Source organism: Lepidochelys kempii, chromosome 10 (genome assembly GCF_965140285.1).
Source record: "Lepidochelys kempii isolate rLepKem1 chromosome 10, rLepKem1.hap1, whole genome shotgun sequence".
Taxonomy (NCBI): Eukaryota; Metazoa; Chordata; order Testudines; family Cheloniidae; genus Lepidochelys; species Lepidochelys kempii.
This window is the reverse complement of record NC_136389.1, coordinates 45,817,038-45,830,885: the sequence shown is the minus strand read 5'-3', so window position 1 is coordinate 45,830,885 and position 13,848 is coordinate 45,817,038. Positions and strand designations below refer to the sequence as shown.

Genomic DNA, 13,848 nt, shown 5'->3' with positions numbered 1-13,848 from the left:
TTCAGAGGAAAAAAAAAAAAGTCAAGTTGGTGCCTGTTTGAGTTTGCAAGCCAACCCAAGCACTTTCTACTATGTGAGTGAGAAAGTTTGTACATTTCTACCAGAATGCCTGTGTTCTGCCACCGACTTGCTCTGTGACTTTAGAAAGGTCACTCGACCCTGTTGCCTCCCTTTTCTTACCTATGACGGGCATATGACAGACCTGCCTCCTGGGGTGATGCAGGGCTCTTCTCAAGCTGAGGTGCTTTGAGATTTCTGGTGCTCAGAAGAAAATACACCACAGACAACAGAAAAGAGTCACAGCAGCCTCTGGGTATATTTTTTGCATTTCATATATTATCCAGTTTCACATTCTCATAGGATCAGCAATTCTATAGCAACTTATTCTCAGAAGTCTTAATACAAGCAAGACAGCCATGGTTGTATAGAATACTTAAGCACTTCAATACCAAGCAATAAGATGCTAAAATAAAAAAACAAAAATTGCACAGTTTCTCATTTACTACGCCTGACGGAATCATTGTTACAGAAAAAACTTTTCTTTCAAGCTTTTAACTAAACATTAACTTATCTTACCGGATTACAGTTTCTCTTTAATTGCACACAAAAAACACACAAAAATTCTTTATGATGCATAAATATTTCCTTATTACAGATGGTACAAAAATACTCGTACTTTTTGTTCTGAACTCCCATAAGGATAGCTGATTTGGCAACACTGGAATCTCTCCAATCAGAAGGATGGGGGGGCAGGGGAGGGAAGAAAAAAGTTAGATATTTTACAGCTGTTCTATATAAAGTCTGAGGGGGAAAAAAAAAAGATAAACCTGACTTTAAAAACAAGAGAAGAGACTGGACAAGAAAAGAAACCCAGTGCATTGTACTCTAAACAAACATTTTTCAAATCTTCTGGTCAGACTGGAGAATGCAGGGCTGGGGAGGTGGACAAGTAGGGGTGAGACAAGGATAGTATTTTTGAAAGCCAAGTCTTCACAGAAGCAAGATGAAGAACCTTGCTATATCAAGAGTTAGGCCAAGACCTGTTGCTACAGTTACACAAATGCTAGAACAAACTTACACACTCACACATACACAAAGTTAAGTGTTTTAAATTCATGCCAGAAAACATGCAAAACTGATTGTCTTTCATTTCCTTCAGCAGAGCTGCATAAAGTTGAGGGCAAGGCAGCCTGGGTATTGCTCTGTACAGCTAGGCCTCATTTGGCACCAGTGTCTTGGTAGGGATGAACCCGTCTGTTACCACCAGGATTGAGTCCCTCCATCTAGGCTTCAGTGGCACAGGAAGGAGAAACTCAGTCTGGGAATCTGTTGGGAGGGGAAGCGGGGGAGAGGACAGGCAGAACGCAGTCCACTGAGCTGGGTGGGTATGGATATATTCACAGTCTAACAGGGAAGCCCACAACTCCATACCAGGAGAAATGTGAGGTTACTGCAGAGTGTCCACAAACCAAAATGGATTTTGATGGATCCATTACTTCATCCCTGGCACATCGTTCCATGGAGAGACAAAGAAGGGAACAAGCCAAGAATAGACACTCTGGAACATAAGAGACAGGGCACACTGAGCATTGCTCTTAATTCGTTTACCAGGCCATTGAGATTACCTGCGGGGCAGATATGTGTTCACCCTCACCATAGGACACAGCAGGTGACAGGCTGCCTCCTTCCTGCTCAGATGGTAAAGTTGGGACTCAACGTTTACTACCAGGATCTTCAGTTTTTACACACTTACTCTTCATTCCCTTTAATGATTCTCCATGCCAGCGGCAATCTGAGTGAACAGATCTGACATTCAGACCCTTAATGCAACACACCCAGGCCAACGTTTAGCATTAATTTGGCCAAAGTTTCCTATGCAGTCTTTGGGTCGGAGTCACATCAGCTGCTGGGAACAAGAGGGCCCCAGAACTCACAGTTAGTAGAGGAAGACAAAAAAGGGGAAATTCTGCTACTCCAGTCCCTGCATCACCTAAGCAGAATGCAGTAGATGACGATGTGTGGGCTATTGAGAATGCTTGCCACTCTCTGCCTGGATGAGAGAGACTTCCCTCCACACCCCCACAATGATATATACACAAGTCCCACTCAAGGCAGCACTTCAAGGCCAGGCCAGATTTTCATGCAGCCCAGAGGCCAGGAATGCAAGGACCCAGAACAGATTGCAGCACTGTCCCCACAGCACTGGCCTAGGCCCACTTCCAAGCAGACATACTTACTGAAGAACTAACAAAACTGACGAGACTTCCATCCTTGCTGGGTAGCTTCGGAGGGAGGATACCAGCGCATCTGAAAGAGAAAGCCATTCCGTTACTGTGATAACGTCGCTAACACAGAGACTAGGAATTGCACACCCCTTCATGCCACAGAGGGGCAGTTCCACCCAGTATGGGGGGAGGGGCCTCTAGACCAATACCTGGATGCTATCCCTCAGGAGGGCCTGCTGCTCCAGGCTACCATTGGACTGCATGCTGAAATCCAGACCCCAGCACCACAAAGGGCTCTTGCACAGTTGAGCTTAAGTAACTGTGAGATAAGAGTCAGGAGACTCCTATTCCCCCTTTATGCTCTTTAGCCGAAGGAAGCCTCTTCCTCCATTTAGGACCTAAGATTTGGCTTTAGGAATGGGGCCAATATGGAGTGCACCCAAGATCTGGAAGTTGTCTGGATTTGGACGAATTTAGCTGCCCCCTACCAAGAGCACACAGGCTAGCATTGCCAGTATATCAATACAACAGGAGCATAGTTTGGCATTCAGGCTTGTTAGAAGCCATCTCAGGAGAAGCCCACAATAGCCGGCCTGTCAGACCTGCAGCATCATAATCCTTGTCTTAACACACTGATGAATCATTAGCCAGAGTACTCGTGTTCACACCACTCAGATTGGAGTCTAAGACCCCAACCATAACAGTGTCTTTCTAGGCCTGTATACCATGAGACCTGGCAATTGTTTACCTGGGGGCTTGGGAAGTGTGGCACTTCTCCAACCCTATTAGAGCGAGGGGGTTCTTTCACACCACACACTTCTCCCAATGGAGCTAGGGAGAAAGACTTCCTGTGAAGGAAGAGGGAGCCACCAGCTGACTGCCATGCATGCCTCTGAAAAGATCACCCATGGAGTCACTGTTAAGGGCAAGTACATCGGATAGCAGCAAGACAGACTCATGAGGGGACCCACAGGTTGTTACAAGATACACAGGCTAGAGAGTTCAGGGGTAGAAAGCTTCTCAAGTTGGCCTGCTGAGTTCCAGCTGTACAGGAAGTGTCTAACATTGCAACTCATGAGGAAGCTGGGGGGGGAGGGGAAGGGGGTTTCCCTATGATTATCTAGATAGAGCTATGACCTCAAGTTAGTCACAAATTCTCACTGACTCAAACTTTCAATTAAGTACTTTGGGTGGAAGGAGGCAGAGTACCAATGCCCAGCAGCCCTGGTTAGCATTAGGGAAGGGATCTTGGGGTATTCAGTGGAAGGAAGTCACAGGCCATAACCATTCTGTCCCCCAAATAGGGTGTGTATGTGTTGGGGGGGAGAGAATATACCTACACCACCAGGTCTCATGCCCTGGCATAGGATCTTTAGTGTCCAGACCAACTCAGGACCATAGCCTTACATCTCATCCACAATCCAGCAGCACTGCATCCCCTACGGGGGATGCTGGCAGTGCTGTGTGCTACCTTTCAGAGAACATGGCTTCAGCCTCCCTGCCTGGGCCTGGCCAGAGGCAGCTAGCTCCTACATCCCCATCCTCCCCCACACAACTAGCCCTAGCACATGGAGGACTCCCTATCGCTTGCAAATCCCCTCAGCAAGAGGAGCAACACTGACTGGTCAGGAGACACCTGAGCCACCAGCAAGGGTGCTGGGGGACATCAAGCCATTTGACATTTAAGACTACCCCAGCAGGGTACATCACAGTAATTATACTGGTGATTGGAACCCGTAGGTCACCTGCTACTGCATCTCTGCTTCCTGTGAAGTCCCCCTTCTCTATGGCAATGCATGCCCATACATCTGCTTCACAAGGACCTGCAATCCTGCCCCCAGGAGAGAAACCTGAAGGACAAGCCTGACTCCATCAACCTGAGCAAACAGCTGGTACAAGATGGGGACATGCCCAGCTTGGCACAGCTGAGTCACAGGGCCCACTTGTTGCTTTCCCCTTCACTAAGTGGGCCAGACCCAGCACTGCAACCCCACTCCCAATCACTGGCTCGGTACAGCTGGGAGGCCAGGTGAGGAAGCTTTTGCTGGAATAAAAAGGAAATGGAAATAAGATGGGTAGAACAGGCATCTGGCCAACTATTGTCATCCAGCCTGCTAGCTGGGGTATTTGACCCAGTGAAGAGGCTGCTGGTGTATGGAGAAGCATCACTAAGACTCAGAGGTGCTTGTGATTGAATTTCACATGTCCATAGAGCAAGGAGGGGTGGTCTGGAACAGCCATGACTGCCACTGGTGGATAGCTGCTACTCAGAGGATTGGGAGCATTGGCCAATATCAAGACCTGATATCCCAGAGCTTCTGCCCAGCAGGGGGATGCTCTGTAGCACCAGCCTAGTGGTGTCAGCCCTAGAGAATGGGGGTGCTCCCAGAATCCTGGGAGCAGTCAGAAGTGGGGAGGCATTACCAGGATGCAGCAAATAGGGAAAGCAAAAACATTCCCTGTGCTTCAAGGGTGACCTGCCCCACCGCCTTGGGCTGGTCATCTCTAAGCCTGTCCTCAGAGAGGCCACATACCTAAGCCAAGTGTACACAGGCCCTAGAGCTGAAGGGCTGTGCGACTGAATGGGGAAGCTCTCAGAAGAAAGTCACTAGATAATCCCAGCTCCACTGGGGGAAATGAGGCAAGAATCCTGGCTGATGAAGAGCCAAGAGACTGCACAGGCCACTACAAAGCTAGAAAGCCTGATTTAGCTCAGGTTAGCAGAAGGTCCCTTACCTTCTGATCCCTCCATTAAAGGGCAGCACCATATCCCTCCATGTTTTAGTTAAATGCTCATTCACTTGCTGACAGCTGGCACTGCATAGCCCTGCAAGGTACCAGCCTCACCACTGACCAAGCGTCAGTGCCAAGGGCCTCTTATTGCATTAGGCTGAGAATGGCAGCAGAGGTACAGAAAGATGACTGTGTCCAGGCTGCTGGCCAATGACACCTTCCCTGTGGGAGAGGCTCTAGGCTGACACCACTAGGAGAAGTTACCTTGGAAGAGTCTGCAATAAAGTTCTACCTCCAGACAGTCTGAAGAGTGAGTGGGGGGCTCTTGCTTGAAGTTTAGAGCTGTAGCTGCAGCTTGTGAGGGGTTAACAGTTACTCCCAGATAACCCCTTACAGCCAACTGCTTGCAACAGGTGTGCTAGAAAGCAGTGGTTTGTATTAGTCACTAGGCTGGCCAGGTGGGGGGATGCCACAGGAAGTACATCAAGAAAGCTAGTCTATGTTCAATGAAAGCTCTGCAAGCAGAGGCTGTGCACCTCTGGGCACTAGGAGGGTGTTGGCATGCTGGGAGAACAAGGCTGGCTGCAGGTGGATAAAGATAACTGCGGATTTTCCAACCCACGGGCTGGAAAGCCAGCTGCCTCCATCCTGCTGATCCAACTGCACAGGCCTTCCTGGAGGTTGTTTTGAGGGCCCAGGCCTGGTAGTGGTATAGACAATAAACCTGCCCTGTGCTGTGGCCTCTCCACAAAAGCAGCAAGCTGTTCATGGGACAGACTCAGTTCTTCTTAAAGTAGATTCCAAGACAGCCCGAGTCCCATGTGTACAGCAAGTCCTACTGTGCAGATAGGACACTGGATTCCTAATGATTAGCTCCTTTCCAACCATCCAGTGGACTGCTGCAGAAAAATGCCATTCAGAGGCTGTGCTGGAAGTGTCCTTGGTGGGAGGGGTTTACAGCTGGGCCGGCTGACAGACCCCTGCTTAGATAGGAACTGAGCATATTGCATCTTCTAGCTAGATCGAAAGAAAGCTGGAGGAGTCTTCCACCCTGTGGCTTAGGTGTTCTGGGCACAGTCCTCTTACAGGTGGAGGACCTCCTCATCAGAGGAGCCAAGGGGCTCAGCTGTGTCTTTATGCCGTTTCTTTCCTTTGACACTCGTTTGCTGCCTAACTCCCAACCCTACTTGGCAGAAATTGGGTCAGTCAGGAACAGCCTTTCAAGCTTAAAGGTTGGTACAGGCTGGGGTAGGGTGAGCAGACCCAAGCTGCATTTGAGCCCAAGAAGGGCAGTTCAGAACCAAGCCTTCCCAGCATTGGGATCTGGGACTCATTTGGCCTATCAGGGAGATGGGATGTCTGGGGTTTTCTGAGATTGGGCCAAGAATTCCACAGCCTTGTAAGACAGGGCGTTCTGCATTGACTGAGCCGTAACACCTACAGCCTTCTTTTAAGAAGAGAAAAATCACTCCCAGGAGATGCAATGGAAGTGGACTTGAGCTACTGCAGGCAGCCACACGGTCCTGGACTGAGTTACATTTTATGGTAGCTAAAACAAGCTGAGATTGTCAGCTATAGAATTGCTATGATCACAATGTCTGAGAGTTCAGGGGCTGGACTGACAGCCAGAGACTGGGGTGCTGTGGGTTTACAGGACAGGAACAGCAGAGGTGGAGGGAAAGCCCTGCCCCCAATCTAGCCTAGTGGGATCACTGAGGCTAATGGCTGTTAGTCTCTAGCCCCCTTTGAAACTACTGATGAGTCCAGTTCCAAGTGGACTTATGCCAGTCACATGCATGGTGCTTCAAACATACAGCAGGACCGGCTCTGCCCCAATGAGTTTGAAATCAAAGCCTCTGTTCCCACCTGTCATTAGCACTCAGGTCACTTCATGTTGCGCCCATTTATTCATTTTAAGGCTAACTGGCATCCACAATATGGCAGCCACTCAGACCTGGCTCCTGGACTACAGGTGAAAGTTACAAAGCCTGAACCCTCCAGTCCCTCCCAGGCTGCAGGAAGCTCACCAGCCCAGGGCATGTAGAAGCCATGTCATGCACTGCTGGGTTGTATAATGGTAGGGTCTCCCCTCTTATCCCCTTCAACCTACCATAGGGTCTTGACTGGATGCGGAGCCCCTCCAGCCAGGGGATCTGGCTTAAGTGACATTGCCAAAGGACAGTGGGGAGTGAGTTTCAGCTAGAAAATAAATGGGTGTCTCTGGCACTGCCCCCATGGTACCAGCGAGAGGACAAAGGCCACAGCAAGTCAGAACTGGAATTAGAACTCCAAGCCTCAGCCCACTAGGGACAGTCTACACCGCACACCAAGCCTGGGCTTGAATCAAGTTTGAGTCCACCCCACCCCTTCAGTCCACACAAAGTGAGATTCACATCCGTAAGCACTCAGGACCCTGCTATGGAACAGGCCCGAGTCACAGCAGGACCTGGGCTCTAAGACCCATCATTCTGCACTATGGATGCAGCTCAAGCAGCAGACCTGAGTCAGAAGGCCTGAGTTGTGCAGTATGGTTGTGTTGGCACAGTAGAAACACCTAGGTCCAGCAGTTGGAAACCCAGGTGTATCCAAGCCCATGTCCCACAGACCTGGTTTACAATGCAGGATAGATGTAACTTTAGAGACCATAATGCCCATCCTCTTCAGGAGGAGCTGGTTCTGCTGTGGTAAGCCACAAGGGCCTAACTTCCTGGAGCCGTCACCTGGGGCAATTCCCCCTTGTGCTTATCCTCTCCCTTTGAGTAGCCCTCTCCTGGTCCCACTGCCCCAGGGAGAGGAAAGCCCTGTGAGCCACAGGTATTGAACCCAATTACAGATTCAGATTAGGGCCAGTCACTGCTGCTCCTTCCCAGTTACTATGATGGTCACATTTCAAAGTCCTCCTCCCCCAAATGTCCCTCCATACACAGGGACAGCTAGAGTTCATACAAATTTCCCATACTCCATGTCCTCTGTCCCTCCCCCACACCATCTGGAATTAGTTTCTTCCATCCTGCCCAGCTGACCAGGAATGGAAAATCCCCATTTACAGAGCGGTGTATTGCTCTTTAACACTGGCAGGCAGCCTCTGCTGCAGAGAGGCTCCAGCCCCAGAGCTAAGCCTCCTTTGCACAGGACCAAGGAGACGGCTCTTGTAAAACCAAGCTGCAGCGACCAAGCACAAAGTACACAAGGCTGCAATCCCTGCCAAGGGGGGGGGGGGTCCAAAAAAAAAAATCTAGCCCTTGTTTAGTCTCCAGCAGAGAGTAGGGTGTCCTCACTGCAGAAGTAACCTGGGCTCTTACCCAGGTTTCACCCCTAACTCTTCCCAGCATCCACACACACACACGTTGCCTGACTTAAAGCACCTCAAAACCACTTAAGTGGGCCCAGCCGGGGGCCACAATTCAAACCCAGGTTCTGTACAAAGTAGATGGGTTTCAGCCAGTTAGAAGTGTGGCTACAGGCTGTGGTGTGAACAGTCTTCTACTTCTTCCTGCTGGGCTGTCCTTTCCTGCCATTCTACTTACTCCCCTTTCCTGCCCCAGAAGCCATCTTTTCATTTACACATCCACCAGTTCAGGGTTTAAACCCCACATTGCCTGCACAGCACTGGGGACATCTGCCTCCTTGCCTGCTGCCCAGAGGCTCACACCAAGCATCCTGCTGGGCAGGGCAGTCTCTGATGTGGCATCAGCCAGGAGTCATTTGGGGAGTTGTACCCCAAAAAAATCAGCATATGTAAGAAAAGGTCTCCAAGAAGCTGGCAGAAGGCAGCCATTACCCAATGGGATTTCAATGTGGGGGAAAAACTGACTCCTTGTGCAGTACACAGTTTGACAACTAACAACCTGCCCCTACTCCAAGGGATTTGATCAGGTACTTTGTGCTGCCCTGAGCAGGGTCCCCCCCCCCATAGTACTGGATGGGCTTTTGAAACCAAGTGTTACTACTGGACTGGAAGAGACACCAGCTTTAGCCCGGGGAGCAGTGTATGCTGAGCACCTACTAGCCCCCTCCTGGCCAGGCGAAAAGATGCCACCACTGCCTGCACCTGCCTCCAAGATGGAATTGATGAAGTCTAGCTCCCCTGTTTGGAGTGGGGAAGGCTGTAGGAACCTCCATGAGGAACACCTCAGGTTGTTTCTTGGGCTGTGGTTAGAACAGAGACATACAGCAAGGATGCTCATGCCATCTTCATGTGTAAAGGCCAGACAGGCTGACCACTTAGAATCTGGAGGGCCGCAGCCCAGTGGGCAGTCTGAGGCAGACTCCTTTCCTGGAGGGACACTGTCAGTTCCCAGGGAAGCTTACTGAAGCCAGGGAGGTAGAAAATGGTATTACCATTTCTGCCATTGTAGGAAATGGAAGTGCAAATGGAGGAGTTGTGACAGCAGATTCAGGGGCCTACAAGTGTATCCAAGCCACTGCTCTGGTCAGATGTACAGCTGAAAGGAGGAAAAATTCAGACCACACCTGAGCCAGTGGTGGGAGGCTAGACTGGATAAAGGAGTTTCCTGAAGGCAGCAAAGCAATGCTGCAGTCTCAGTCATCTCTAGAGTCACATCAGATCAGGTTCTAGAGAGACTTCAGATACACCAATGCAGAGTCCAAAGGGTGAGCTGCTTACTGGAACAAGGCAAAGAGCCTGCCATGGGACTTAGATGAGTCTACTTCAGGAGGTAGCCCTTCACAACTAGGCATCTGACAAATCCAGCTGGGATTCTCTTGTCTAGAATGTCTTTTGGCACTTGTTCATCCCCCAGTGCTGGCTCAGGTCCTAATGGACTGGATAGGAGAGTGAATGATGGGTTTTTGGATTTGTTTGTTCACACCATGGCCATTGGGAGAGAGGATTCCAACAACAAAAAGCCATACAGGAGCTTTGTGGAGTCTTCCTCTGCAAGCCCACCCAACTCATACTGGGAGAGCTTCAGGACAGGGACCACATATTCCTATGTCTGCACAGGACCTAGTACAATGGGATCTCATCTCAGGTGGAAGCTTTTGCTGCTTCTTTGCCCCAAAAGGGTTTCTGCATGAGATTTAGTGGAGAGCATTTCATGCACTCAGCTCTTCATCTCTTGTCTGAGCACAAAGACCAGTGTTCCCTCAAGCTTGCTTTGCACACCACAGCTACTTGCCACTTCAGAACATCAGCAGGGAGAGTTTTCAGGGTCTTCTCCAAGGGCACAGGGCTGTATCAGCAGAGGTGGTAGAGAATCTACTACCCAACAGCTCATGAGCCAGCAACCAGCACATCACTTGCAGCAGCTCCAAGTGCTTCCCCTGCGTTGCAGAGTACAAGGATTCGAGTCCCTCCCCCCTTGTCCTTCTGCTCACAGGGAGGCTTTACTCCTTGGTAGTAGACAGTGACCCAAGCTGTAGTTTGACACTTCAAGTCATCTGGGAGCTGTAATGTTAACATGTAAAAAGCCAGGAGGCTGAGCTAAGAGGACCCAGTCACACCACTGCTCTCCAACCCAGCCAGGCTGGTCCCTGGATTTCTGACCATGGAAATATTAGGAAGTTTGAAGACTTGCTCCAGCCTGCAGGAAGAAATTGGAATGTTTGTGGGAGTTCAGTCACCTGAGCTAACCCAGTCCACCTGCTCTTTGTGCAGGACTCTTGCCACTCAGCCCCAAGGGCAAACAGTCCCTCAAAAGGAAGACTGGCTTAGGGCAGCCACCTAGGGTCTCCCTACACAGCAGTTAAACACCTGCAGCCTGCCTGTGATGCAGCTCCCAGGATTGGGGTTAAGGAGCTGTTTAATTGCAGTGTAAACACTCAAGCTCTGGGACCCTCCCACCTCACAGGGTCCTAGAGCCCAAAACATCTACACTGCAGTTAAGCAGCCTGTGAGCTAGAGTCAGCTGACACAGGCCAGCCATGGGTTGAATTGCAGTGTAGACATACCCTTACACTCCTGTACCTCAGAGAGGTGCTAGTTACGGTCCTTTGCATTGCTTGCCACCTTGCATGGACTAGAGCTAGTTTAGCAATTCTCAAAGGCAGGTTCAGGTTAATCAAAGGCACCCATTGCAGCCTCTAGGGGACTAAAGTTTGCTAACCAAAAAAATCCAAGCTCTGTCAGCTTCAGGCCCCTTGTGCCCAGTAATAAGACTGACTTAGCCAGCTAGTCTGGCATTCAGGGCATGGTGCAGAGGGAGTGAGGGTGGACTAGCATGAATTCAGAGCCCCCAGCATGGCTCTGGAGGAGTCTCCTGGAGTCAGACTTGACTTAGCAGCCTCTGGCAGGAATCAGTCTTCAGATTGTGCCTCGACAGAAAAGCTGCAGCCCTGACACCGAGTCCCCGGCACAAGCAGGAATGTGCTGTCCGGCTGCCAAGAGAGCCAGCCGTTGGCTGTTAGCAGCTGCACTTCCAGCAGGCTCTAGGTCAACATGCCAGCCACCACCCTGCCCTGCAGGCAGAGGTCTTCACAAGAGGGAGAGGAGATGGCAGCTGAGCCCAGCAAGAGCCAAAGGGAGCCCTCTGCCACAGAGGAGATTGGGGGAGTGGTTTCAGCTGACACTGCCTCCCTGCCATTGGGCCAGAGCAATCTAGATTGGAAGTCACGCAGATGTGACCATGCAAGGAAATGACTGCCCCCCACTACGGTGGTCTAGCCAAGTACTGTCAGCCCTCCCACCACTAAGCAGGCACTTGACTGCACCCATCTGCTCCCAGGGTGTTCCAGAGGGCTGGGGTGTAAGCAGCAGCATTTGGCCAGAACGGTCTGGCATTAGAACTGCCACATGCAGCATGGAGACAGCTTAGCCTGCCACCTGCTATACATGCCCAAGTTTCCTAGCAGCCTTGGTTCTGGGGAGGCAGGAAGGAGCTGGGTGAGGAGAGCTTCTTCCCTACCAAGCCTGCCCTGGAAGGATCATGTAGGGGCACAGCTTGCTGTTCAGGAGAGGCATTTCAATGAGCCTTCAGGCCTCACCCACATAGTGCCTTAAAAGGCATCTATACCCAGGTGGGAGTCAGAATGAGATTCAGCTAGGCCTGAGCAAGCTGGTTGTAGCCGGAGAAGTAGCTGCTTCCCCCCTTTCAATAGATTCTGAAGGCACCCGAGAGTCCCTAGCCTGCATCAGGCAACTAACGAAGCCTGTTTTCAGACAATCCCACTTGGGCACCGAGCTATGGGAACCTGAAGTGCTCTCATCCTACTGAGCAGGTAACAACTGAATGTTATGGACTTGCAAAGGCAGGACATTATGTTGGACTAGATGTTGGCTCCCAGCCAAGTATAGAGCCACTCTGCATTCCCTCCAGAAAGTCAGAAGTCCCCACCTTCTCCAGAGGAGCAAGCTGGACCTCATGTCAAAAGGACAATTGTGCACCAGACCCTCAAAGCCAACACAAGTTCTCCAGCACCAGGCTCTCCTCTGCTGGGAAAGAATCAGATGACATTTAACATCCTAGATGCCCTCCAGACCAGGACTCCCCAACAGTCCTATGGCCCTGGAAGCTGCTCCCCTAAAATACCAATTGCTAGAGGCCACCTCAGTGCTCACACTACTTGGCCTTTCTGCCAGCCAGCCACACAGCATAGCTGAAGTCACCTGTGCAACACTACAATGGTTCTCATCACTCCTCTCCAGCAGGAGCCGGAGAGCTATTTGAGTACCTGCTCCTCTCCAGAGACATCACCTGCAGTCCCCCAGGATCTGTCCTGCCTACCCTGCCCCTCCAACCCACTGACATCTACCTTCTGGCAGGTCACCAGGAAGGAGAGTGCTGGGACAGTCAGCTGCAGCTTCTCCCTACAGATGCAGCCACCACTGTCAGTTCTGGCACGATGCCAGCCCTCAAGTGAGCAGCCTGCTCCCATTAAGCCTGGACAAGGCAGAAATACCAGCTGGGAGGGAGAAAGCATGTAGCTAGTCACTGACCTCCCCTTCCATCGATGGGCTCTGCCTCCAGTTGCTGGAAAACCTCAGGTTCTGCTGCCTCCTCACCAAATCTGGAGGGCCAAATGTTGAATGGAGGAATCCCTTTCCCACCTCCCGCTCACTCGGGGGACAGCACCCCTTTGGGGAAGGGAGCTGACCAGCAAGCCATGCATGTGTCACTGGGTAGCTCTGCAGCTGGATGCAGAGGCTGCAGTGTGTCTGCTGCAGCCGCCAGCCACCAACAGGCTACACTGCTGGAAGAATACATCCCCTTGTGCGCTGCTCTCCACCTGCATCCAATCCATGTCCATGGGGAATACTTTGGCTCATTTCTGGTCTCTGCTACATACAGAGCCTGCCAAGGCAGCTGTGTGCCAGGACAAGGCAGCTAAAAGAAGCCAGGGTAGAGCATGGGGGAGCTGGAGAAGGCTTCAGTCACTGAAGCCAGCTGCTAGAAGCAGGTTGGCTCACCCAGTGTGTCTGCTCTGAGCTCAATGAGGTGCTCCCTTGTGGGAGAGCTGTGCCACCAGGGGCCAGGCACAGGAATGTAAATGCTTACTGAACAAGTTACAGATATTACAAGAGCCCCACACTCCCCCATGCAGAGGGTCCATCCTAGGCAAGATGCTGCTGCAGCGACACTGACCCTGCAACGGTAGGGGCTATAGCAGATCCTTACCTTGCACTTCTAGTGCGAGCCAGACATGAAAGGCCATGTTGGTATGGGGCAAACTGACCTGCCATGCCCACAGAAGTTCCAAGCCACAGGAAGCAAGGGTCCTGGTCCCCACACTGACTCAGAGTTTGCTCCAGGAGCTGGAAGAGCCTCCTGGCACCTCTTCCTCCCTATTGCAGTTTGGGCCAGGAGAGCCAGAGTGTCCCTGCATGGCACCTCTAACCCCTCTGCTTGAGTGGAGCATCACTGCAGTGACAGATGTTCTTCTGTGAAGACCCCTCTTCAGACCCCATGTTTTCCCCCTGCACTGGGGAGTG

General features: G+C 51.1%; 1 protein-coding gene across 5 annotated transcripts in view; it reads right to left on the bottom strand.

Moving 5' to 3' along the window:
- Positions 1 to 291: 291 nt before the first annotated feature.
- Positions 292 to 13,848, bottom strand: part of RBPMS2 (RNA binding protein, mRNA processing factor 2) — a 49,066-nt gene continuing 35,509 nt past the window's right edge. For 2 of the 5 annotated variants that reach the window (XM_073363238.2, XM_073363235.2), the window contains 2 exons: positions 2,238 to 2,307; positions 292 to 1,558 (listed from right to left, as the gene is read on the bottom strand). In XM_073363238.2, the coding sequence (XP_073219339.1) occupies positions 1,498 to 1,558; positions 2,238 to 2,307 (131 nt within the window). In that variant the 3' untranslated portion in view covers positions 292 to 1,497. Of the gene's footprint in view, positions 1,907 to 2,237; positions 2,308 to 13,848 lie in introns of all 5 variants that reach the window. The other 3 variants (XM_073363239.2, XM_073363233.2, XM_073363234.2) reach the window with 2 other exon arrangements.